The sequence below is a fragment of the Coturnix japonica genome, chromosome 14 (assembly GCF_001577835.2).
Source record: "Coturnix japonica isolate 7356 chromosome 14, Coturnix japonica 2.1, whole genome shotgun sequence".
Classification (NCBI taxonomy): domain Eukaryota; kingdom Metazoa; phylum Chordata; class Aves; order Galliformes; family Phasianidae; genus Coturnix; species Coturnix japonica.
In genome coordinates this window covers 10,855,500-10,880,372 of record NC_029529.1, presented here as the reverse complement: position 1 = coordinate 10,880,372, position 24,873 = coordinate 10,855,500, and the positions used below count along the sequence as shown (strand labels likewise).

The 24,873-nt window shown below is 55.9% G+C and overlaps 3 protein-coding genes across 3 annotated transcripts; 1 reads left to right on the top strand and 2 right to left on the bottom strand.

Annotated features, from left to right (window-relative positions):
* Positions 1-157: 157 nt before the first annotated feature.
* On the bottom strand, positions 158-4,261 carry ECI1 (enoyl-CoA delta isomerase 1). Its single transcript, XM_015877434.2, has 7 exons — positions 4,138-4,261; positions 3,483-3,611; positions 2,954-3,081; positions 2,730-2,876; positions 1,717-1,838; positions 1,291-1,469; positions 158-668 (listed from the first exon to the last, which is right to left on the bottom strand). Exons 1-7 carry the CDS (start codon positions 4,181-4,183, stop codon positions 502-504), a joined length of 918 nt encoding a protein of 305 aa, XP_015732920.1. The 5' UTR covers positions 4,184-4,261; the 3' UTR covers positions 158-501.
* A 320-nt stretch (positions 4,262-4,581) lies between these two features.
* Positions 4,582-20,504, top strand: CLCN7 (chloride voltage-gated channel 7). The gene is made up of 25 exons (XM_015877423.2): positions 4,582-4,784; positions 8,471-8,542; positions 9,391-9,462; positions 9,627-9,692; positions 10,270-10,402; positions 10,689-10,798; positions 11,537-11,617; positions 11,808-11,870; positions 11,972-12,055; positions 12,350-12,443; positions 13,018-13,082; positions 13,559-13,675; positions 13,966-14,020; positions 14,427-14,487; positions 15,097-15,235; positions 15,622-15,715; positions 16,688-16,857; positions 17,198-17,249; positions 17,715-17,842; positions 18,054-18,139; positions 18,346-18,478; positions 18,573-18,632; positions 18,812-18,988; positions 19,092-19,172; positions 19,265-20,504. The coding sequence occupies exons 1-25, from the start codon at positions 4,656-4,658 to the stop codon at positions 19,349-19,351; spliced, it is 2,409 nt and encodes an 802-aa protein (XP_015732909.1). The 5' UTR covers positions 4,582-4,655; the 3' UTR covers positions 19,352-20,504.
* A 672-nt stretch (positions 20,505-21,176) lies between these two features.
* Positions 21,177-23,400, bottom strand: PERCC1 (proline and glutamate rich with coiled coil 1). Its single transcript, XM_015877236.2, has 2 exons — positions 22,952-23,400; positions 21,177-22,079 (listed from the first exon to the last, which is right to left on the bottom strand). The coding sequence occupies exons 1-2, from the start codon at positions 22,975-22,977 to the stop codon at positions 21,296-21,298; spliced, it is 810 nt and encodes a 269-aa protein (XP_015732722.1). The 5' UTR covers positions 22,978-23,400; the 3' UTR covers positions 21,177-21,295.
* Between the last annotated feature and the right edge of the window lie 1,473 nt (positions 23,401-24,873).

The window sequence follows — 24,873 nt, the reverse complement described above, 5'->3', positions numbered from 1 at the left end:
TGTGTGTGGGATGCTCCTGAGCCTGCTCCGGAGAAGAGCTGCAGCCAGGCACCGCCTGTGCCCAAACCCCCACCCCATGGCTTGTGGCAGAGCCCTCCCAGTCCACCAGGAGCAAGGAAGCAAGCAGTGACTGCAGACATGCTTGGGAACAAAGCACTCGTATCCCACCTCATCAAAGGCTTTACTGACAAACAGCACTTTCACAATTAGTTGCTGGACAGGAGGGAAGATACCCGAGGATGTGGAGGCTCGAGCCATAGTGTTGCCAAGTTGCTCTGTTCCTTGGGTGAGCTGAGCCAACAGCTCTCTCCGCTCTCAGGAAGGCAGCAGTGGTGACAGGCACTCGATGGGGACTAAAAGGAGGGGGAGGTTGTGGTGGCCACGGAGCAGGCAGCATCTCACCCACCACTCACACTGCAGACAGCTTCACTGTGAGAGTACAAGTAATGCAGTGCTTCAGAGGGTCACTAAAGCTCCTGGGGCCAGGTCTCCGCTGGCTGCTCAGCTCTTCTTCTTCTTCAGCATCTCCATGTACATTGAAAGTGACTTCTGGATGGAGTCTTTCGATATGAACTTGACAAAGTTCTGAATGTCTTCCTCCCGGTGAGCCAGCATGTGGTCCAGCACTGCCTTCCTCATCATGGACTTGGTGAGCTGACGGGCATGGTCTGTGGAGAGGACAGTGAGGATGCAGAGCGTGCATGGTCTCTGCTGGTAGCAACCAGCTCTTGCTCACTATCATCATGTGCTGCTACCTCCAAAGCAGAGGCAGCACACTCTGAAGGGCTCTTTAGAACAGAAGGAAAAAGGTGTAGGAGAGCTCAACCGCCTGGAACCTGACCTGGATACATTCTCATGCAATAAATTCTGATCTCTAATCCACTGTGGAAATGACTGATTTACTGGGACACAATAGGAGGAGTAGTGCACCTTCTTCCTCCCTGTGCTGCCTGCTGGAGCTGACTGAGGCCTTCAGCACATCTGGCCACACACACCATGCACAGCCATGCAGCTGTTAATCTGCTGCATGATGCTGCACATACATTATAACAATGAAAATCCCACATACTGAGGACCCAAAATTGCTTTAGCACCTACATACTATGGACATCTCCAACCAGACAAGCCCTTGCTGGCTCTGACTTATGGTCATGAATAACACTTCCCACCATTCACACCTTCACTTCAAATGGAAGCTTCACACACCAGCCTCAGCTCCTGTCCTTCCCATACAGCCTTACTCCCGTGTCCTGTTGCTGTCCTGGAGGCAGCAGCAGGTTCCTCCCTTACCAGGCAGAGCCAGCCACTGAGCCACAACAGCCGCAGCCTTCTCCTGCAGCTTCTCCTCTGGCACCACCTCGTCCACAAGGCCAATCTGGTGGGCCTCGGTCACAGGGTGCAGCAAGCCCAGCTGGAGGGAGCGTTCAGCAACTCGGTGTCCCACAGTGTTCACAAATGTGTCCTTAAACCTACGAGAGATGGCAGGAAAAGCTTTTGCAGGTGCACAGCACGAACCCACAGCAAAGCATGCTCCCTAGCACTGATTTCAGTATAGACTGCAGATCAGGCACTGCACCCTCCAGCTGCAATTACCAAGAACTCTGCCAAGAAGGATGCAAATCTACATCTCAGTGGTCAATTAAAATATACTAAAACCTCTGTCATCTCTTTGCAGGGACCTCTCTGTGACACTAGACATGAAAGACACTGGCATACCAGAAGGGAGCCACAATGCCCAGCTGGGCTTCATTCAAACCAATGACGTATTTGGGGTTCTCCACCATGATTCTGTAGTCACACGACAAGGCAATGAGACATCCTCCAGCTGGGCTGGATCCCTGGCAAGGAGAAGGAAGCAGTGAGTTCAGGTCAGCCCCCATGCTCCAGCTATGATTGCACTGTGCATCTGCAGCAGCAGGTTGAGAACAGAGAAGACAGTGACAGAGCTGCCAAGGATAACACAGATGTCTCCCCAAGGAGAGACTGACTCAAAACTGCCACTAAAGATTCTGCTAAATTCTAGCCTTACATTTTAGTTTCTATTTGTTTCTAGAAGTTTAAGTAACTGCTCTGCTCCCATTGAGTTTCGCTCTTTAGTTCATAGACAGCTGCAGAGTAAACACTGCCTGGGTTGCAAAACCTGCAGAGATTTGTTATGGCATTTTCTTATGAGCCTGTGACCCTCAATGCCATCTACAAAACTGCAATCTCAGCCACAGTTCAGTGCCTGCTTAACCCTGCACAAGATGCCTGTGGGAAGCTGGTCAGAGACCCAGCTATCTTGAAAGACAGACACAGAGCCACGAGCTGCTAAAGCAATATTGCACTGAAGGATGAAAACAAGACACTGAGCGGGTAAAATGCAATTCAAAGTGCATTCCCTGCTGGCCCATAATTCTGGCAGGAGGAAAACAAACCAGACAGAAAGCAATATGTTAAGAATGTGCTGCACTGCCCAGCTCCCAAAGCACTGCTGTCCAAAGGGCAGAGGCCAATTATTTGCAGTGCTGCACAGCTCCCTCCCAATCTCCTCCCCTCCAGCTACAAATGCAGTACAACAGCCAGGCAAACAAGCTCAGGCAACTCCCATGAGTCTCATCACAGACCCACACATCCCAACACAGTGACAAGACTGGTTTGGGGGCTGGCCCTGCACACGCAATGACGACATTGCACAGCAAGCAGCAAAACACACAGAGCAGCCAGGAAATCAGCTGTGAAGGACTTGCATTGATTGCAGCCACTGTCACCATGCTGGAGCCGTACAGCCGGAGCCACATCTCCTGCACAGCTCTCCAGAACTCAGCGTAGTGCTCTGTGCTCTTCCCAAACATCTCCATGATGTCCAGGCCTGATGAGAAGATCCTGGGGATGGCCTGGAACCAAGATAATCCAAATATCACTGCGAGGCAATGCGCCCTGAAACACATTGCTATCACAGGGCAGCACGTACCGAGGTGATGATCAGAGCCCGGCAGGCCCGGTCGTTCTCCAGCTTCTCCAGGCTTATGCAGAACTCGGTGAGGAAGTCCAGGCTGAGGCTGTTGACTGGAGGGCTCTTGAACTTCATTGTGGCTACACCTGAGCCGTGGTGACCACAGAGGCATCAGAAACCCCACGGCAGAGCAGCACACACCACTCACAACATCCATTGTGCTCAGAATTCTATCTGCCTTCTTGCTTTCCCACTCTGCTCAGATCTCTCTTTCCTCTCCTAATTCTTCTGAAGGCCTCCAGCCCCCCACCCCTCCCAGAGCCCTGCCCTAGAGACCCTCCCAAGGCTCTGAGCCCAGGGCAGGCCAACAGGGGGGTCCCAAAAGCCTATGGAGACCTTGGGAAACATCAAGCACAACACAGCCCTGTGACAGCCACTCCTGGCTCCCAGGGCACAGAAACCCCCACAGCTGCTCCATGGAGGACAGCTACAAAGCAGGGACCCCATAGAAGCTGGGGGGGCTCTGTGGGGTGAGGTGACACTGTACCTGAGCTCGTGTCCAGCTCCACCAGGATCTTGTTGTTGCTGAAGGTGCGGCGCTGGGTGGGCAGGAGGACGGGGGGCTGCAGGGCAGCTCGGCCCCAAAGCTGTGGGCTGCTGTAGGGAAACAGTATACCTGGGGGACAGGGGGAAGGGAGAGGGACAGAGGGACACATTGAGCTCTATGGGGGGATATGGTGACACACTGAACTCTATGGGGATATGGTGACACACTGAACTCTATGGGGGATATGGAGACACACTGAGCTCTATGGGGGGCTATGGGGACACACCGAGCTCTATGGGGGGCTATGGGGACACACTGAGCTCTATGGGGGATATGGGGACACACTGAGCTCTATGGGGGATATGGGGACACACTGAGCTCTATGGGGACATACTGAGCTCTATGGGGGGATATGGGGACACACTGAGCTCTATGGGGACACACTGAGCTCTATGGGGGATATGGGGACACCCTGCCCCATAACAAGGAGACACGAGACAACAAGAGGACACGTGGGGGACACGGAGGAACCCGACCCACAAAGAGGGGAACCGTGTAACCTATGATGGACAGAAACGAGACGTGGGGTAATAGGAGACCCCCGTGGGGTCCTGCAGGGGGACACACCGGGATCTCCCAGCCGTGATGGACGCACCTGAGCGAGCGACCCGCCGGGCCACCATCACCGCTACGGCCGCCATGTTGTCCGGGACGGTCAAGCGGACGCAGATGGAGCTACAAGCCACGCCCACTGTGCTTTAAGCCACGCCCACTTTAGGTTAAACCACGCCCACTAAGAGTGAGTCCCGCTGTCTTTAAGCCACGGCCCCGTGCTTAAGCCACGCCCATTTTCTCATAACCACGCCCCTTGTCTCTCAAGCTCCGCCCTCTCGCTGCACCGAAGTGCTGCCCCCTAGTGGTGGGCGGTGTGAATTACAGCCCTGCATTGCTCTATAGGCCCCAGCCCTCCCCCCCACGCTGCTCTATGGGTTCCCCCCTCCCCACCCGTGCCCACTATGGCCGCCCCGCTCTGTGAAAGCCTGGAACTACAACTCCCATAGTGCCCCAGGGAGTGACAGTCGCGCCGTGTTGACGTAGTGCTCACGTGATACCGGTGAGTGTCACATGACCGGCCGGTGAGGCGGGGGCCGCCGTGCAGCGCAGCCGCCCCGCATGGCCAACGTCGCCAAGAAGGTGTCGTGGTCCGGCCGAGACCCCCGCGACGACGAGGACGATCGTGCGGGGGAGACCACCCCGCTGCTCAACGGCACCGGGCCCGGTGCGGCGGGGGGTGCCCGGCAGGTGAGGCGGGGTTGGGCCCATGGGGATCAATGGGGATCAATGGGGCTCAATGGGGATCAATGGGGATCAATGGGGTCTCTATGGGTGTATTCTGTGCGGGTCTTCATGTGGGTTCTCTATGGGGTCTCTATGGGGATCTGTGGGGTCTCTATGGGGATCTCTGGGGATCTGTGGGGTCTCTATGGGGTCTGTGGGGTCTCCATGGGGTCTCTATGGGGATCTATGGGAGATCTGTGGGGTCTCTATGGGGATTTATGGGGTCTCCTGGGCAACCTGATCTAGTAAAGGTGTATGTTTGGTGGCCCTGCTAGACAGGGGGGTTGGAACTACATGATCCTTGAGGTCCCTTCCAACCCGGGTCATTGTGTGATTCTGTGTGAGTCGCTTTGGAGCAGTTCATGTCATCCTGCAATAAGGTTCTGTGTGATGCTCAGAGGGTTCAGGTTGTGCTTTGGGCCGGAGCGGATCCATGGAGCGCTGCGGGGTGAGCACCGGGTGGGAGAGGGGCTGAATGAGCACGGAGATGGGGAATCTCCTATGGGAGGTCTGCAGGGAGCTTTCAGTATGGATGGAAGGCTTTGGCCTGTGACCTTAACGCCGTACAACTCAGCAGGGCCCTTTGTGGCTCTGTATTGCTATATATATATATATATATATTGCTATCACAGCCATATATGTATGTGAGGAGCAGAGCAGGGCTCTGGCAGTGTCCTCAGATCCCCATCACTGTCTGTGTCCAGGTTACACCAATAGGAACCAGCTGGTGCTATGACAGCACGGTACCAGGCAGGGGGTGCTGAGAAGTGGAGGCACCGCTTTGGTGGAGGGTGAAGCTGTTTTTGTCATGGGAGACTATCTGTGGTCATGATAATACAACAGAATGGCACCCAATGGGGCTTCTTCCTTTTCTTGTACATTCTTTTAATGGAAATGAAAGTGATTTTAAAGTGACAAAAGGAAATACGGGTCTGTGGTTCCCCAGCTACCTTCGGTGAGTGAATGAGAGCTGGTGGGTGGGAGGTGAGAGTGCTGCTAGTTTCAATATGTGTGTCCCTGCTGACAGAGCTGTGCTGCAGGGATGTGCTTGGGCTCTGTTTTGGGGTTTGCTGGCTTGGGAAGAGCTGAGCACAGTGGATCAGCCTTCATCCATCAGCACCTGGCTGTGCTGCAATGCAAAGTGCTGTCTGCACCTCTGAGCATCGCGTGCCCCAAGGTGTGGGTTGCCTTCCTCCCACCTTTTCAAGTTGCATGTAACATATTGATTTTCATACTGAAAGGTGGGTGTATGATCTCAGTAAGAGCAGCCAAATCCCATCATTAGCTTAAGGTATTTAAAAAATATATATATATATATTTTCCTGTCCCTTGCAGATGCATTCTGTATGCGTGCTACTGTGCTTTGGCTTTGAGACCTGTGCAGTGCTTATGTTCCTGAGGGTGGGCAGAGGCTTGTCAGCCTATGGGACTGCTCATATTCCCCCATGTATTACAGTGAGCTGCCTGGTGTCATGGCATGGAGAGCAGGACTCATCTTTTTCCACCCTAGAGCAGGGCCAGGAGCATCCTGGAGGCTGAAAACCATCTTCCTTCCTACCTCTTGCTTATGCAGTGCAGGCTCCTGGTGTGGTTTGTGCAAGGCGCTTTATCTCACTGATAACAAAGCCACGTGCATTCAGAGCTTGTTAGCGAGGAGCAGAGTGATGATAAGGGAACTGCTTATGGGAGGGCACTGTGTTTCTGGGGGGTGGCTGTGGGTGTAGTGATGTCCTGCAGGGATGGCCTTGCTGCCTGCAGATGGGCTGCAGAGCAAATGCTCTATTTGTGGTTCTTTGGAGTCCAGTTAGCAAGGCACTAAAAGGCTGCTGTGTACACAAGGCAGTGTTTGCTCTATGGCTGTTCTAGATAGCCTTGTTTGAAGTTGTTCCTCTATTCACAAACCAGTGTTGTGCTGTGACCGCTGCTCTGGGACACAGCACTGCTGTGATGGGCTTTCCCTAAGCAGTCATTCTCTTGCTGTAACTCTGCTGCTTCCTGACCCTATGGATATAGGGCTTTGAGGGATGTGTGGCCTTATCTCCTCTGTAACCCGTTATCAGGTCACTGGGACAGCATGAAGATCTCCCTGAGCCAATGGGACTGCTGAGGGCTGGGTGGCATTGCCCATCCTCTGCTGGTGGGAAGGTCCCAGGTGTCCCCATGGGGGATGGGACAGGAGAGCTGATGGTCCATCTGCATCTTCTGGGTTCTGACAACAGTGTGTGCTGTTGTAGGGGAATAAATGCACTGCAGTCACACAGACATCATATGTGCCTGGGAACAGCATGGTGTGCTTGGCAAGCATCCAGGCTGGGGTCATGCTGCCTGGGCTGAGCTGTGCACAGATAACCCTCTGTCTGCGCCCAGTCGTCCCATTTTCCCCATTCCTCATATGGAAAATGGGTGCTGATGGAAAAAGCCTTTTCCTGTTCTTCCAGCATGTGATCCCTGTGCTGGCAGGATGGAGCCAGCTGTGCTCTAAGTGTGCTCAGCTCATCTGAGTGCTGCCCGCTGCCAGGACTCAGGGCGAGCTGGGCAGGGACTCTGTGTTATACAAGCAAGATGTTTTCAAATGTAACACAGAGTTCAGCTTCAGGTCTGACTGCAATTCCTTTTCCTTTCTTGTTTGTGTTCCAGTGCTCTATAATCCCTTGGGGAGCTGGCTGGTGCCTACATAAGCTCCCCCTGCTCTCATGTGTCCCTGCAGGGTGACAGTGTTGGTCTACCTCCCTCATAGGAGTTGTGCTGGTGCTGAGCGGGTTTGGGAAGTGGGGACAAAGCCCACCCCCAGGTCAGGGAGTAAATGAGAGTGTGGAGCAGATGGGGAAAAGGGAAAATAGGTCAGGCTGCAAACACAAAGGGGTATTCTTCACTGCAGTGACGTGCATGGCTCCTGCTGCTCTGGCCTGCGCGTTCCAGGCGGGATCTATGGGGATTAAAGCAGGAGGGGCTCCATCTAGGATCTGCAGCTTGCAGGGCCCTGCAGAGAGGGGCTGCCCTGCTGGGATCCTCCTATTGCTCTCCAGTGCTCCTTTATTCTCTGGTCCTTCAGCTGTTTGGGAGCAGGGCTGTCAGAGGGGTGAGGCTGCAGAGGGGAAGATGTGGATGTTGAGAAATGGTGTTTGGGTTGTTCTTAGCAGCAGCGCTGCTCTCACGCCCTTGCATGTCCCCATGTTTCACAACAGCAGCGGGTGAGGGCAGCTCACTTGCTGCTGCTGGGGCTCTGTGTGCACTGCATGGCTGGTTCAGCCTGAGCCCAAGCCAGCCTTGGCCCAGAAAAATCCCCAGACCCCTGTGTTGTGCAATTGTGCTGTTCGTAACAAGCCCAAGGGCTCACCAGAGAAAGGAGAACCTTCCTGGCACTGTTCTGGGTGCTGCTGAGCAGTGCTGGTGTCTCTGCTGGTGCACGCCGTGCTGGCAGCCAGCCTGGGCACTGTGCTGTGCCCAGTGCACTGAGGGTTTTGAGGGAAGTGAATGTGCTGATGTGCTCATCTCCCTGTCTGGGAGCCCTGCTGCAGAGCAGGTGGAGGAACAAAAAGTGCCATTGGTCATCCCTGGGCCTGAGGTTGTGCTGTGTGCATTTGGCACCAGCTGGGCCATCTGGTGGTGGTGCATTCAGGAACTGACTTCGTTCTTCTTTCTCTTTGTAGTTCACTCCTTCGTCCTTCCTGCGCCCTGGGCAGCTGAGCAATGTGGATCTTAATGAGGACATCCGTGAGCTGGTGAGTGGCACTGAGAGGGGCTGTGACTGCTTCCCTGCTGTGAAATAACCCACGGGGATGCTCCCATGGCAGCAGGGTTGGCCATGGGACACCATGAGTGCTGCCCTTTCTCCTCTGTCCTGCTTGTCACACGAGGGCTCCTGCGTGGCCATCCTTGGGTCTTGAGTGCTGCAGTGATTGAGAGGCATTTCTGTTGCTGGTTCCAGCTGGAACACTTGTGACTGTGTTGCTGTAGCATGTTTTAATGCGGTGTTTTGGAGGAAAGGCTGGCCCAGTTCTGTATGTAGCTGCAATGCAGGACTGGAAGAAGGGCATGTGATACCAGTGGGGCCCCTCCTGCAACCCCAGTAAATGCCCTAAGTCAGAGCTGGGAGAAGCTTGCGTGATCAAAGGCATTTTGAGACAGAATTTAGTTTCTACTCAAAAACCCAGACCTGCTTAAAATAGCTCCTTGCTTTAGGCCAAAGGAATTTCCCGTCGAGGTGAAACGTTGACCTCCACTGGGGACACAGAGCTGCTCTGATTTATTGAAATGGCAGTTTGGTGCTGGCTGAGCAGAACCTCTGCCTGCCTGGTCCCTGCTCTGCTGTACTTGTGGCTTCCCATGGGACACATCCTGCTTGGGGTCTGAGCTGACTTAAATCTGCACATGCTGACCAGTGGGAAAGTGACCTGGATCCTGAGCACTAAGACTGCTCTCCCTGCGGTCCTTTCTGTGCTTTCTGGGTGTTCATGCAGTAAAACCAACACCAAGCCAGCGTTATGGCATGAGTGCTTCTGTGTCAGTTGCTGGTTGCCCTCAGGGAGGCAAACAGGGGCCCTGTCAACCTGCACATCATGTCTCACAGGAAACAGAGCTCCCCCGGCCGTATCCCAATGAGATCCCCCACAATGAGAAGCTCCTGTCACTCAAGTATGAGGTATGTCTGTCCCTTTTTCTTCCTCAGCTCTGCTGCTGCCAGCTGCCCTCTGTGAGGCATGGGCGGCAGAGAGCTCTTGAGTGAGGGTCTCAGATTGGCCCTCCCTTGGCGTAGGGGTCTTCCTCAGCATTAGACACTAACAGCATCTCTCTTCTCTGAGCTAGAGCCTGGACTATGACAACAGTGAAAACCAGCTGTTTCTGGAAGAGGAAAGGAGGATAAACCATGCGGTGAGCGCTGCCATGACCTGGTTATCCATTGTTGCTACACACTGACACCATTCAACCACTGCTCCCTCCGTGCCAGGGGAATGTGGTGCTCAGCAGCAGTGCTTGAGCTGTGTGGTCTGATGGGAATCCACCAGTTTGCAATGGGTAGAGTGGCCAGTTTTGCAAGACCCCAGTGTGGCACAAGGGAGGGATGAGAAGCTCGCCTGGGTGATGTGGTGATATTGCTGGACTGGGTGGAGATACATGGAACAGTTGCAGTGGGGAAGGCCCTACCTTGGGGGCTTTGGGAGCTAGAACAAAAGATAGAGCAGGAGAGTGTGCTGAGAGCCTTGATGGAGGCAGGCAAGATGGGAAAGCTTCTCTTTTAACTAGAGATCCCTCAGAGGGACAACAGCACTGGGGGCTGCCTTGAGATAGGTCAGGCTTTACAGTCCTATGCCAAGCAGGGGATAAAGAGGGTTGGGATTTGATTGGGAAGGTGGCCAGGTGGGCTGGAGCCCATCTTGATGCACACTGGGGGCTGTGGATGTGCGGTTGGGAAGCAGTAGTTTCTGATGGCTGCTTGTTTGTCTGTCAGGCCTTCCGGACAGTGGAAATCAAGCGCTGGGTCATTTGTGCCATGATTGGCATCCTCACTGGCCTCGTCGCCTGCTTCATTGACATCGTAGTGGAGAACCTGGCTGGGCTGAAGTACCGTGTGGTGAAGGACAGTATCCTTGCATGGAGCTGAGGCCTCCAGCCAGGCAGGAGCTACTGGATCTGTGTCCTTTGCTCTTGGTGGCAACAAGGATGTTGGAGGAGAGGGCAGCTTGCTCCTAGGCTTAGTGCACAGGTCCTGCTGCTCTCAGCACTGCTCTGAGGGCTCTGCCTGCATCCGAGGGCTTCAATCAATGCACTCTGCACACCCCAGCCCCAGGAGCTCCATGGTGATGCTTTGTGATGGTGGGAGGGATATTCCTGAGCTGATTGCAGCTTTTCCTTGATCCTCCTCCACAGACATCGACAAGTTCACAGAGAAAGGGGGCCTGTCTTTCTCTCTGTTACTCTGGGCCATTCTGAATGCCAGTGTGGTGATGGTGGGCTCTGTTATCGTTGCTTTTATAGAGGTGAGGGTTTGGAGGCTGCCTGTGTGGGGTACTCCTGTAACATCCATCAGATGTGTTCCTGCTGAGTTGGACCTTTGAAGCCCAGTGTCTTGGTGTTGACTGGAAACATCTGCTGTAAGGTTTCTCCTCAGATTTCAGGCTGTCAGGAAGTGCTGCCCTTCATTTGCAGCTCCTGCAGCCTGGGGTGGGGGAGGTGGCAGAAGAGCATGCTTCAGTCTTAGATGCAGGTGCAGCTCTTGCAAACTGTCAGTTCATGCAAGCCCTGAACTGGGCTCAGCCTCTTTGCTTTGCATGTTGGTGAGCATCTGAGGTGAACTGGCAGGTTAGGTGCTCCAAGACACACTCAAGAGGAAAAGCCAGAAACTGGCGGCTGCCTGGTGATGTCGGGGGGGCAGGTTGTGGCTGAGAAGGGCAGTGACCCCCTGCAGGTCAGCAGCAGTCTCCCTGTTGCTTTGCCCTTGCTCTCTGGCAAAGCTTTCCCTGGCCACCAACCATGAGCCTTCTGCAGGGGACGCCCTTATGTTCCCCTAGAACTTGCTGACTGTATCTGTTTGCCCTATGGGGCAGTGTGTCTGAGGGGGCACAGCAGGTGCCTTTCAAGAGCTTGTAAATAAGCTTTGAGTCTCCTCAAGGATGTGCTTGGCATAGCCTGTGTTTAGGGACAGGGTAAGGTGGCCAGCATGTCCCCAGTCTCCATCCTGTATGTGATAGTTACTGCCACCTTCCTGTTCCTCACAGCCTGTTGCAGCTGGCAGTGGCATTCCCCAGATTAAATGCTACCTCAATGGTGTGAAGATCCCACATGTTGTCCGCCTCAAGGTAAGAAGTGGGAGCTCATGGGATGATTGCCTACTGCATGGGCTGGGCTGGAGCAAACACGCTTCATTCCTGTGTCATAGGGACACAGGACTGTTTGTGCTGTGGCAGCAATGGAGCTGGACTTGCTGCAGCAGCCTGGGGTGCTCCTGTCACCCTCATGATGTGCTGTGTCTCTTGTTCTTTCTTGCAGACCCTGGTGATCAAAGTCTGTGGGGTCATCCTCTCAGTGGTCGGCGGCCTGGCTGTTGGGAAGGTGATGTGCACAAAGCTCTCTGTTATGCTCCTGGCATGTTGTTATCTGCTGGCTCTAGCGGTTCTTCCTTCCATGGTCTGACTCCACTCTCCTGCCCACAGGAAGGACCGATGATTCACTCTGGAGCTGTGATTGCTGCTGGCATCTCCCAGGGAAGATCCACGTCTTTGAAGAGAGACTTCAAGGTTGGTGCTCAGGGCAAGGAGTTCTGCTGCAGGCAGTGTGCTCTGTGCTCAGCCTGGCTGCCCTCCCTGGTGTCAGAGCCTAAGTTGTGGGCTGGTGCAGCTCTGAGTCCTCTGGGGAAGGTGCCCAGTGAGAGGGAGAGAGCTATAGATGCCACCTGAATTCCATCCTGTGCTGCTGATGGTGCCCAAAACAGCTCTGTGGGGGTTCTGCTGGTTGCAAGGGGTTATATCTGTGTCTTCTTTGATCTCATGCCTTTGGCCATGCCTGAACCTACCTTCACTTTGGTATTTCAGATCTTTGAGTACTTCCGCAGAGACACAGAAAAAAGGGACTTTGTCTCAGCTGGAGCTGCTGCTGGCGTCTCTGCGGCATTTGGTGCACCTGTGGGTATGTGTCTCAGCTCAGATGCTGAGCAGTGCTGCACGCATCTGTCAGGGGGCTGGTCTTGTCTTCAGGGATCTGTGTGGGGCACTGCAGGAGCCTGGGCTGGGAGAGCCCTGCATTTAGTTCCAGGCTCAGATGCTTGCTATGAAGCCCAGAGGTTGGGTGTTGCATGGTGGGAATCTATAAGCAACCCAGTCTGGTGTGCTGCCGACCTCTGCCAGTTCCAGGATTGACATGGGAAACTGTGGCTGCTCTGTGGTTGTGCCATGAGCCTTCCTGAAAAGTGCCTGCCACTCCTCTAAGCTGTCCTGCCATGCTGTGCCCATCTTGGGAAGAGAGGAGGTGGTTACCTGTCTCTGATCCTAAATGTTGCTTCCCTGGGATGAAGGGGAGGCAGTGAAGGGGCTTTGCTGCAAGCAGTACATCAAGCCTGTTGGGCTTGGCTGGTCCCTTTGCTTGATCCTGGGAGCTGTGGGACATGTGAGCTGGGGTGGATTTGGCTGCCTTGGCTGATGCTGAGAGGTGAGAGTCTGTGGCACCTGCCTGTTGTGAAGATGTTTGTGTCTTGCACTTGCAGGGGGTGTCCTCTTCAGCTTAGAGGAAGGAGCTTCCTTCTGGAACCAGTTCTTGACATGGAGAATCGTAAGTGCTGCAAAGCAGAAGCAGTAAATTAAAGCAGGCCTTAATCCAGTTAACACAGGGTGTGCTGGCACTGAGGCATCATCGTTTCCCCTGTGTCCTGAGGCTCTGTGCCCCACAGCTGTGTGCCTCTTTTCATCCTTGCCCTTGGCAGCCATGTAATGCATGGCAGGGATCAGAGCATCCCAAATCCCCTTTTAGCCCCCAGGGGCTGAATTTGAGTCTGGCTGAGTGTGAGGTCTCATTTCCTGCAGCTGTTGACCCCTTTTTCAAAGGAGCTGCCACAGGGCAGTGGAGGAGTGAGAGGAGGAGTGAGCCCATGCTTGGTGTAACCTGCCCAGAGTGCTGCCATGGGGAATGTGACCACTTGTCCCCAGCACATCCTGGGTGTCAAGTCCATTGGGGGATATTTTAGGATAGCATGGAAGAAGCTGGGCTGGATCTGTCCAGCAGTAACTCTATGCTGTATCTCTTTCTAGTTCTTTGCCTCCATGATCTCCACGTTCACTCTGAACTCTGTCCTGAGTGTTTACCACGGCAATGCTTGGGATCTGTCCAGCCCTGGGCTCATCAATTTTGGCAGGTTTGATACCGAGGTACGCCACAGATTCTTCTGCTGGGGCAGTTAGAAGCAGCTCAGGGGTTCTGGGACTCTCTTAAAATGTTGCCTGGGACAGGCTCTGGGGTCTGGCTGGATCCCAGCTCCACCAGTGTGAGCCGAAGGTGTTCCTGCAGCCACTGCTGGGTCTGGGTGCTAAGGAGTGTTCAGGCCACATCCTGGGGCTGCTCTAGGAGCTGCCCACTGGCTCAGGCTCATGCTGCTTCAGACAGACAGTGACTGGCAGTCAAATGTCCAGAAGATCTGAAACCTGTCTCTTGTTTGCAGAAAATGGGATACACGATCCAGGAAATTCCTATCTTCATCTTTATGGGAGTGGTTGGTAAGGGAGCACTGCTCTTTTGATCCAATTATTATGAATAATTCCCTCTGTTCTGTCTGGGCCTAAAAAAGCTTCAGGATCTACTTTCGTGGGGGGAGGTGGAAAATCCATTAACTCAAAAGCAGAGGCTGTTTGTGGAATTTACGGGGGTGAGAGCAGGATCCAGGGCCAGCCCTCACCCTTGTTGCAAAGGAGAGACCATGTAATCTGTATCCTGCAAAGAGCTCTGAGGGGTCGGAATGTTGCAGTCATGGACAGCCCCGTGCTGCTGTGTGTCCTGAGGCAGCCAGTCATGCTGAGTGTGTCATCGTTGTCTCTCTGAGCTTCCCTTTTTCTCTTGGGTCTTGTGTGGCCGTAGCAGAACCTGAGACTCGTGTGCTGACTCTTCCCTCCTTTCTGCTCTCAGGTGGGATCCTGGGGGCTCTGTTCAATGCCCTGAATTACTGGTTAACAATGTTCCGGATCAGGTAAGAGCTCGTGGGTAGCCAAGGTAATTCAAATGGGTTGGCTGACATCTTCTGTGCTTCCTGGTTGTGATGTTCCCAGCCAAAGCCAGGCTGTAACCTCATGCATAACAACAGCAGCCCCTGGAAGCTGACAGATAAAGATGCTACGTGCCCCTTGCTGCCTGCACCCACGGCTTTGACCCACAGCATCCCACCTTTGCTGTGATCCTGCTAAGTATTTATCCTTAGTGACCTGGCTGCTCAAACAAGTGCAAGTACTGTGTAAGACATGATTGCTACATGAGAGCAACGACAGATTGCTGCTGGACCACATCAGAGCCTGCTCTGGCACAGCCGTACTTGCCACCAGCATTTCAAACCCCAGAACCAGCCTTGGGATGTCAGAGGGGGGTGATCTGTGGCAGCAGCAAAGCTGGTGAAGGGTCTGCAGCATCTCCCAGGGCATCACTCCTCCTGGGGTGAACCTCACTGGGCTTGGCTCTCTGCTGCCCTCTCTCTCCTGGCACAGCCTTCCATTCCCTGCAGCCTGTAAGACTTGCTGAGTCTCGCCATTGGCACCCTTGGGTGCTGCTGGGGCGGAGCTGGGCTTACTGCTCTGTTCCCTTTCAGGTACATCCACAGGCCTTGCCTCCAGGTGATTGAGGCCATGCTGGTTGCGGCAGTGACAGCAGCTGTGGGCTTTGTCATGATTTACTGCTCCCGAGACTGCCAGCCCATCCAGGGGAGCTCAGTGGCCTATCCTCTGCAGGTAGGACATGCTGGTGAGCTACACCTGGGGTGAGGGCTGCCCTGAGGCTGAGCAGGGGAGTGAGACCCTGCTGGAGTTTGTGGCCCTGGGCCTTGCTGGTTCTCCTGCAGCCACTGCCTTCTGCTCTGGGTGGAGCTGGAGACCTTGAGTTTGCCCTGGACTCTTTGCCATAACATTCATCTCAGAGATGTGAGCTCCACCTGGGCTGTAGTGTTGCTTTGCACAAGTCTCTGTCACCAGCAGCACAGTAGCTGGATGGAAGTGCTGTGACATTGGTGTACTTGCTGTGTGAAGTCCCCACCTCTGCACACAACTCAAGCATGGCAGCTTGCCCTGCTATGGGGCAGCCCACAGCTGCCACTTCTAACTCTTTCCTTCCCTTTCAGCTTTTCTGTGCTGATGGAGAGTACAACTCCATGGCAACTGCCTTCTTCAACACACCTGAGAAGAGTGTTGTCAACCTCTTCCATGACCCTCCAGGTTTGTGTGCAAAGTGAATGCTTCCTTGAAGATCAGAGCAGGACAGAATGTGTGGCATAGTGGCTGACCTGTTCTGTTGTTGCCTGTGGGATGGGGTGAGGTATGATTAATGTGGGGTCCAGCAAAGCGCTGTATGGGACTATAGACAGTGGCTGTTGTGGTTACCAGCTCCTGAGTACCCATGCAGTGCTGCAAACAGAAGGTGCTGGTGTTCCTGTGCTGTGGCCGTGCACTTAAAGGCAGATCTGCTCTGAGCCTTGTGCTTGCTGCAGGACACAGTGCTGTGATAGGTGTAGCAGTGATCAGTGGTCTTTCTACCAACAAGCAAACTCGGATCTTGACAGCAAAGCTGCTCCTTTCCCTGCTACCCAAGGAGACGTCAGTTCCTTTGCTGCAGCGGAGGGCAGGAGGGGTGGGTGCTGTGTTTGGAGGCACCGTGAGCTCAGCCGAAGGGCTCTGCCCTCAGGGATGCATGCAAACAAGGAATCAGTTCTGTCTGTGCCTGTTTGCAAGCTGTCATTCTGATCTGTGTGGGAGCGGATCTGACCCTTGCTTGGTCCCTGGAGTCCATCCTGGAAATATCTCTGGCTGGTTTCTTCCTTGGCAGGGCCTCTTGCCCCTGAATTACTTCACCTTCTGGGTAGGTTGTGGAGGTGGATTTTGGAGTTTGGATTTGTGTGAAAAATGAAATCTGGTTTTTAGACTTCAGCTCTTATTTCCTTTGGACCCCATGTAATGATAAAGTGTGCTTTGCTCCCCTGGGGTTGCTGCCTTGATCTCCCAGCTCTTTTGGGACCAGTTCACCAGTGCCTCTGCCCACCAGACCTTGTCCTCCAATGCTGTTGGTCCCTCAGGGCTTTGCAGAGTTCATCATGTTGCCCTGCAGGAGGGGCTGCTGGCTGCTCTCCCATGGCTGTGGTGCCCTTCAGGCTGTGGGGCTGGTACTGATTCTGTGCTCTCTTCCCATCCCAGGTTCCTACAACCCCATGACACTGGGCATGTTCACCTTGATGTATTTCTTCCTGGCCTGCTGGACGTATGGCCTCACAGTGTCTGCAGGCGTCTTCATCCCTTCCCTGCTGATTGGTGCTGCCTGGGGACGGCTGTTTGGCATCTCCCTGTCCTACCTGACCAAGGGCTCAGTGAGTGCTTGATGAGAAGGGGTGGTGCAGCTCCTCACTGTCTTCCTTTGCTGCTGACCTGGCTGTGCGTGCAGGCAGTGGGCATGGAGCTGGCTGAGAGCCTGGCACAGTGGTCTGGAGAAGTGTGGGGTGGTTTGATTCCTCACTTGATGTTCTCCTTAGCAGCATCTGGGCTTTTTCTTTACCCTGACAGAGCCCTGTTGACATATGGGCTGTGCAGGCAGCTTCTGGCATGCTCTGCTTCTTCAGAGGTGGGGTTTGGGACCGGGACACTGCTCATTATATCTTGTGTGCCCTGGAGCCAACAGCTCACTTGGTCCCTTCTCTCTCCTGTGCTCAGATCTGGGCTGACCCTGGGAAGTACGCCCTGATGGGAGCTGCTGCACAGTTAGGTGAGTTGCTGAGTTGCCCTCATCTGGGAGTCCTGGCCACATTCAACTTGTGGCATGAGGAAAAAATGCTCTCTGTTTCTCTGATGCAGCTTTTTTCCCTCTAGTTGAAATGCAGCCTGTACTGCCAGATTAAAACCCAGCCTGGCTGTTGGCTTCTTCACAGCACTACCAAGTGCTGGAAGTAATGTGGCAAAAATGTGGGCTGGGCTTGTCCAGGGCAGCTCCTGGGGCTGGAGGGGCTGCAGTCTAATTTGGGTCTGGGAGCTCTGACTTCCCCAAACCTGCCCTGAAGCCCTGTCACCGTGTGGGTGGCTGGCTCCTGCCTGCAAAACCAGCAGAGGGGAGCAGTGTCCCTGGGTCAGTTGGATGTGGTGCCTATGTGAGTGTCCTGGGTTGCTGTGTGGAAACTGAGGGGTCTTGGGTTTTCTCCCCTGAGCCCCTGGTCCACCTGGGTGCTTCTTGCAGGTGGGATAGTGCGGATGACACTGAGTCTCACCGTCATCATGATGGAGGCAACAGGCAACGTCACCTACGGATTCCCCATCATGTTGGTGTTGATGACGGCAAAGATTGTGGGAGATTACTTTGTGGAGGTGAGGACTGGATGCACTCACTGTGAGCTTGAGACTGGGTAGGAGGCTGTGCATGAGGATTTGGGGTACTGCAGAGCTAGGGGAAGCTGTAGGTGAGGACTGGTGCTGCTGTAGAGCCTTGGGAGGAGACCCTGGGGCTTGATGCGGAGAGGAGCTGCTGCCTGCCTGTACCCCTTTGACATGTCTTCTGCTGGCACAATTCTTCTTGCAGGGTCTCTACGACATGCACATCCAGCTGCAGAGTGTGCCCTTCCTGCACTGGGAGGCCCCGGTGACGTCCCACTCGCTCACAGCCAGGTATATGGACCGAGGATTTGGCACCTCTGGGGGCAGTCCTGGCGTCATGCTGCTGCCAGCCCAGCCCCTTCCCCAGCAGTGTGATGTCCATTCCCTTGTCCCCCACACTGTGGGGACAGGACGGGTCAGGGCTGAGAGCTGTGCGCCTTGGGGTGGATTTGGGGTGTGCTGCCATCTAGCTGTTTCACACCAACCCTTCCCTGCAGGGAAGTGATGAGCACACCCGTCACTTGCCTGCGGAGGATCGAGCGGGTGGGCACCGTCGTGGACATCCTCAGTGACACCTCCTCCAACCACAATGGCTTCCCAGTGGTGGAGAGCAACCCCAACACCACACAGGTGGGCTCTGGGGGTTGTCTGTGCAATAGTGGTGCGGGATCGTGGCTGTTGCTGTCTCAACCAGCCCTGCCTCATGCTGGGTGCTCTGTTGCAGGTGGCCGGGCTGCGGGGTTTGATCCTGCGCTCCCAGCTCATCGTCCTGCTGAAGCACAAGGTGAGTGCACACAAACCACCTCAGGGGTCAGGGAGCTGTGTGCTCCTCTCCAGAAGCTCTGCCTACCCCACGCTTCTGGCCTCTTCCCTCCCTGCCTGTGTGGGTGCCCTGGGGCTGTGGGGCTGAGTGTTCCAATGAGCATCGTGGGGTGGTCCCTGAGGGGTCTCGTTCCTCCCCAGGTTTTTGTGGAAAGGGCCAACCTGAGCCTGGTGCAGCGGCGGCTGAAGCTGAAGGATTTCCGGGATGCTTATCCCCGCTTCCCCCCCATCCAGTCCATCCACGTCTCCCAGGATGAGCGTGAGTGCATGATTGATCTGAGCGAGTTCATGAACCCCTCGCCCTACACTGTGCCACAGGTAACAGCTCCGGGCCCCTCTGCACCCCTGTCCCTATGGAACCCACCACGCTGGGGGTCAGCTGGGCACACTGTGTCTCCCATGGCCCTGCTCTGCCTTGCAGGAGGCGTCTCTGCCGCGGGTATTCAAGCTTTTCCGAGCCCTGGGCCTCCGGCACTTGGTGGTTGTGAATAATCACAACGAGGTGAGGCCCTGGGGCAACCCATGGGGACGCTGCTGTTGTCCCCACATTCTGTTCACTAGTTGTGGGGCTTAACTCTGTCCCTTCCCTGGCAGGTGGTGGGCATGGTCACCCGCAAAGACCTCGCCAGGTACCGCCTGGGGAAGGAGGGACTGGAGGAGCTGTCGCTGGCACAGACGTGATGGGGGCAGAACTACCCAGCGGAGTTGTGCGCTGGCCCCCAACCCCTCTGAGACCAGGATCCTGTTTTGGTGGAGGCAGGGAGAGGACGGGGCTGGCTTGTGGAGGAGACACTGCAGTGCCTGGAGCACTGACCCAGCCATGCTGCCCTGGCTCTCTGTGTGTTGCTGCCTTCTCCAGTCTGCTGCCTCTTCTTCTCCTCTTCCTCGCTCCTTCCTCTGCTTCCCTGAGGGATCAAAATACACGGTTGGCTCTGTTAGCTCCTTGCATAGGCTCACCATGGGTTGGGTGAAGGTAGGAGCATGCCCAGGGGAGCTGACGTACCCTGCTGAGCTGGGCCCAGTCGCTCTGCCACAGTGTCTGCCCTCTGTCTCTGCTGCCACCCTGGGTCTGGCCCTGCCTGAGCACCCCCTATGGGGATGGGAGGTGGTGGGGCTCCTCTTGCTTCAAAGGCCCTGTCCCTTCTCCCTATGCTGTCGCCAACTGTTGGGGTGAGCCCTGTGCCACACTCCTGCAATTCTGCTCCTCTGGCTGGAGGAGTTCCCTGCCCTGCTGTGCAATAAAAGGGCTCCTGTGGTTCAGCAGCTGCTGCTTCCATCTCTTTCTTGGTTCCCTCAGCTGCTTTGCCCCTAAGAGCAAGGGGTGAGGGATAGATAGTGTTGCTATGTCTTGGGCTCTAGGTGGGGATGGGGGAAGAGGAGAACCCCCCTTTTCCTTGGGGGGTGGTGGTCCTGGAATGTGGTCCCCTCTGACTCCTGCTCTCATCCAAGTCCCAGAAGTGCTGCTCTAGTGATTCTGGGTCCGAAGTTTCCTCAGCTGTGTTTCTGTACTTGCTACAGTTTGGTCCAGACTGGCGCAGTAGCCTGGTTCCTGCTGGGCTGGGTCATAGGGGGACCAGTCTGCTTCACTCTGGGTGAGGAGGAGAGTTTCCAGCCCTCACATCCCCCTGGTGTAACTCCTCCTCCTCTTCTGCCTTCCTTTGCCACTATCACTGCAGGTGCTGGCCCTATCCCTGCTCCTTGCACTGCACCATTCCCTGCAGTGGCAGCACCCTGTGCTGTGCTGTGGGCTGGGAGTTGTACAGGGCAGAGGAACGCTGGTACCTGTGGGCTTCCACTCACTTCTGTGCTGAAATAAACCCCATTTGTACTTTTATTCCAGCAGTGCCTGTCTCGTGCTTCCTTCCATCTCCTGGTGCTGGAGCTCAGGTCCCAGTAGTTGAACCCTAACCCTGGGGATGGTGCTCGGGGATGTGAGCATTGCTCTGCCTGGGGATGCCATGGGTTTGGGGTGCTGTATGGGGGGAGTGCTGCATGTCACCACCCCCTGGCAGGGATGGGTGCCCAGAACATCTTCCTGGGTGCTTTTCCCTTTCAAGGCCAACAAAGAGGAACTGTAATTAAGGGGGGGATGCCTTGGCTGGACCCTGGTAACAGGGCTGGGTTCCAGCAGCAGCTAGGAGGCCATGGAGAAGGGGAAGGGTTGTTGTGCTGCCCTGTCCTCCAGCCTGGCTCCTGCTTGCTGGCAGCACAGCGGTCCTGGGTCCATATGGTGCTGCTGAGTCCCCCCTGCTCAGGCTGCAGTCTATCCCTGGCTGGCAGTCGAGTGTTTTGTGAGGCCCCATGTTGCCCTTTGCCCCGGCACAGCTGAGATAAGGGGATGGGATCCACTACGATGGGCCCGCCGAGCAAACACAGACTATGCTCCTCCAGCCACTGCGTGTCCCTCCTCCTCTTCCTGGAGCCAGCGGCCGTGCTGAGGGGTGCTGTGCTGCAGCCTTTTGTCACCCAGGGCTGGGGATACCACGGTGAAGGACACTGCACGTGCTCATGCCTGCGGGAGTCATTTATTCACTCATCCTGTTACCAGCTCTGACCCACCACCTCCTGCTGTCCCATTGCCTGTGGGCTGCTCATTAACTGAGCAGCACGTTGGGTTGCAGTGGGTCACAACCCACTGTAGGGCTCAGTCTCCAGCCCTGTATGGCCCGGCACAGGTGGCAGCTCTCTCCCACTGCCTGGCAGCTCTGGCCCTGGCTCCACCGTCCAGTGGGCCAGCAGGTCACTGAAATCAGGGGTGCCGGTGTGCAGGAGGCTGCCAGGGCCCGGACCCGGCTCCCTCCAAAAGGAGGGTGGCAGTTTCCTCCTGTGCATGGGGGTGATGTGGCCATATTTCCTCTCCAGCCGCTGTGTCTTCCCGCTGGCCACCCGCGGCGCCAGGCAGCGATGCACACCATACTCAAAGAGCTCAGCCAGCGGCCCCAACCTGTGTGCAGCCCCATGGCCACTGAGTGCCACCTCCGGCTGCGCCCGGCCACCCCGTGCTGTGTGCCCCATGCTGGCGTTGTGGGGTGAGCTATGGGGCGAGCTGCAGTCCTCAGGCACGTTATGGCCCCCAGCAGCCTCCTCCCGGCCCCGCTGCCCGAAGTACCGCTGGATGTCGCAGCTGATGAGCTCTGAGAAGCGCAGGAGCCGCAGTGTGGTCTCTGCAGTACTGGGGCCAACCGGCTCTGGTCCGCTGCAGGCAGTGCTCTCCTCTGCTGCCTCCTCTTCATCCTCTTCCTCCTCTTCTTCGTCATCCTCCTCAGAGAGGTCGGGGAAGTCGGGCTCGGGGTGTGCAGGCAGGAGAAGGCCGTGAGGGAAGGGTGAGGGCAACCGCAGCTCAGCCAGCGGCCGGATGACGCCAGCAGCCATGTTGGTACAAAGGGACACCCCGGGGCCTGGGCTCACCCTGCAGGCAGGGATATGGTGTGAGGGTGGCACACAACCCCATACCCCCACCCTGTCCTGCTGCTCTGCTGCGGTGCTTCACCCTGAGGCACCACAGAGCTGTGTCACACCGCGCCATGGCCGGCATGGGGCTGTGGAGATGTACCTCTGTCCCTGGGATGGGGGCAACAGGGACATCTCCCTGATCCAAGGGGCACAGAACAGTGGGGATGTCCCCAATGATCCATGAGACACAGAACAGCGGGGATGTCCCCACTGATCCAAGGGGCACAGAACAGTGGGGGTGTCCCCACTGATCCATGGGATGAGGGGCAGCAGGGGTGTCCTCACTAACTGCAGAGCAGTAGGGGTATCCCTTCCACATTGCAGGACATGGAGCTGCACAGATATGCCCTGAGCTGCATTGTAAGGTTACTGTTCCCCTGGAAGTTCCCTGTTACCCCAGGGCTCAGTGTGGTGGTGAATGGCGCTGAGCACCTCCCACCCTGGGCACAGCACTGCACCCCATGGGCTGCACCACCAGGATGCCGAGCGCCATACCCAGTCCATACAAGGACCCTAAAAGTTTCCCTATTAGGGGATAAACCTGGCCCCTTTCTGAACTGCTTCTGTGGGCTCTGGCCACAGCTGAGCCCCTCTATGCTCCCCGCAGGGCACTCTCAGCCACATGCCCCATTCCCCATCACAGACAAATGATGGGCTCAGCTCCTGGGGCTACGCACACCCCAGCAGAGATGCTCACTTCTAGGAAGCAGTGAGAGCAGAGCGGCAGGGCTGCATTGCATTGCATTGCATTGCATTGTATTGCATTGCATTGCCCGGTGCCGCATCTCCTGCAGTGCCCTGGCTCAGCCCAGCTAGGTCGGCACTCACCTCGGTGCTGCTGCCCGGCCATGCATAGGCTCCCTCGTCGTTCCCCCTCGCTGTCCCTCCACCTGAGCTTGAAGTATTTATAGCGGAGAGGCGAGCTGACGGCTGGCAAATATTTGGTAGCCGTATTGTAATAGTAGACTCGGTAAACAGAGCCAGGGTTTGCTTTAGCACCCAGCAACGGGAGAGCGGCGCGGGGAGGGACGCGGGGACGGAAGGCAGGGCTCACCTTAATGGCTCACTCGCCAGGGGATTTTCAAGTGTTGTTCCTGTAGATTCACCTATTAAATCGGCAGCCCCAGCTGCCAAACTGCCCACACACTTGTAGCGAGGGCTCTTATCTCCCCGCTGATTGGAGGTAAAATCAAGCTTTGTCAAATAGGCGTAAAATTAAATTTCACGCTATTTTGACTCCTGGAGTAGGGATCTTCTGAAGAACACGGTGCTTATCGAGAGCTGCCTGTGCAAACAGAGCTGTGCCTGTGCTGGGTGAACCCTCCTGGCTGCAGCCTCTGAGGGGTCCCACGGTGCTGCTCACCCCCCCCCGTGCAGCTCCAGATCCCCATCTGCAGCCCCATGATCCCTGCAGACCCCGAGATGGGTGTGGGGCTTCGGTACCAGCCCTGGGATGGGGGTTGGACTTTTTGGGGTGTCAGGACACAGCAGGAAAGGTACTCTGGGAGCTGGGGCTGCAGTCTCTGTTGGGCAGTGAAGGATGCAGAGAGGAGGATGCTGTTGTGGGGAGAACTAGGACGGCCCCAGGGCAGGGGCGGCACATAGGTGGTGGCACTGTCACTGCAGACAGGGTGCTGGGATACCCTATGTCCCCCCTGTGGTGTGGAACTTTGTTGGTCCATGCAGGAACAGGGAAGCAGCAATGACAACAGAGCAGCTGATGTCTGGAGAAGGCTGTGGTCCTGCTGTGCCATTTCTGTTCCAGCACTGGGACATGATGGTGTGGCCATCCAGAGGGGTGCAGAGCACAGACAGGGGACATGGGAGAGCTGGGGGACCCACAGGTGACAGCCAGAGAACACACATGGAAAGACCATTGGTCTGACTCAGTCCTGTCCCCTCTGCTGTAGCCCTTGCTGGGTTCTCAGGTGTGACACCATGGGCTTGGGGATGGGCAGACCCTGCTCTAGAGCTGTCCTGCCCCTACCTTGGGGGCTGACAACAGCTCCTGACCTGGCTCTGTACCCTGGGGTGAACTCTCCCCCCGTGCTGCTGAGGATGGTGCCATCCTGGGTATGGCCATCACCCACCCCACCCTGCATGTGAGGACCAAGCTGGGATCTCAGCTCCAGCCGTGCCCCACCGTGCTGCCATCCCTCCCCACACACTCCTGTTGGCAGCCCTGGGGGGGGGGGCAGCAGGTCCCGCCCAGGCACTGCTGGGCAAACACGGCCAGCAGGAGCTGATAAGCCACGGGCAGCCTTCGATCTGCCACCTGATGTCACCCACTGCCACTGCTGCCTGTGATGCACAGCCTGGCACAGCTTGGCACAGCGTTGGCATTAGCCTCCATGGCTGGAAGGGACAGAGCCAGGTTTATCTGTTCCCCAGCGACACAACCACTGCAGGCCATGCACCAAAAGGGTAAACAGGATTTCCAGGCAGAAAACCGTAACCAGACCTTTGCCTAGTCCTGTTTTCCACCTTTCACACAATGAAGCCATTCCCTTTCTTCATCACTCCTTGCAGGGGAATCCCACATACAGGTTGGTACAGCTCAAAGGGGCCTGACATGGTTCAGCACAGCCTGGCACAGGTTGGTACAGCACAACCTGGCATTGCTCAGTATGGCTGGGCAGGGATTGGCACAGCCAGGCAGGGCTTGCTCCAACACAGCCTGACTGGGCTTGATATGGCACAGAAGGGCCTGGCTCATGTTGGTGCAGCTACAAAGGGTCTGACACAGCTCA

Excerpts from the sequence above, each read along its gene's own strand:
- ECI1 (XM_015877434.2), bottom strand. The coding sequence starts at position 4,183 with ATGGCGGCCGTAGCGGTGATGGTGGCCCGGCGGGTCGCTCGCTCAG. Across the intron at positions 2,877-2,953 it reads GGGCTCTGATCATCACCTCG|GCCATCCCCAGGATCTTCTC; the intron begins GTACGTGCTGCC and ends TCTTGGTTCCAG. Across the intron at positions 1,470-1,716 it reads GGCATTGTGGCTCCCTTCTG|GTTTAAGGACACATTTGTGA; the intron begins GTATGCCAGTGT and ends CATCTCTCGTAG.
- PERCC1 (XM_015877236.2), bottom strand. The coding sequence starts at position 22,977 with ATGCATGGCCGGGCAGCAGCACCGAG. Across the intron at positions 22,080-22,951 it reads GGCCGGGCAGCAGCACCGAG|GGTGAGCCCAGGCCCCGGGG; the intron begins GTGAGTGCCGAC and ends CCCTGCCTGCAG.
- CLCN7 (XM_015877423.2), top strand. The coding sequence starts at position 4,656 with ATGGCCAACGTCGCCAAGAAGGTGTCGTGGTCCGGCCGAGACCCCCGC. Across the intron at positions 11,618-11,807 it reads CACATGTTGTCCGCCTCAAG|ACCCTGGTGATCAAAGTCTG; the intron begins GTAAGAAGTGGG and ends TCTTTCTTGCAG. Across the intron at positions 11,871-11,971 it reads GCGGCCTGGCTGTTGGGAAG|GAAGGACCGATGATTCACTC; the intron begins GTGATGTGCACA and ends TCCTGCCCACAG.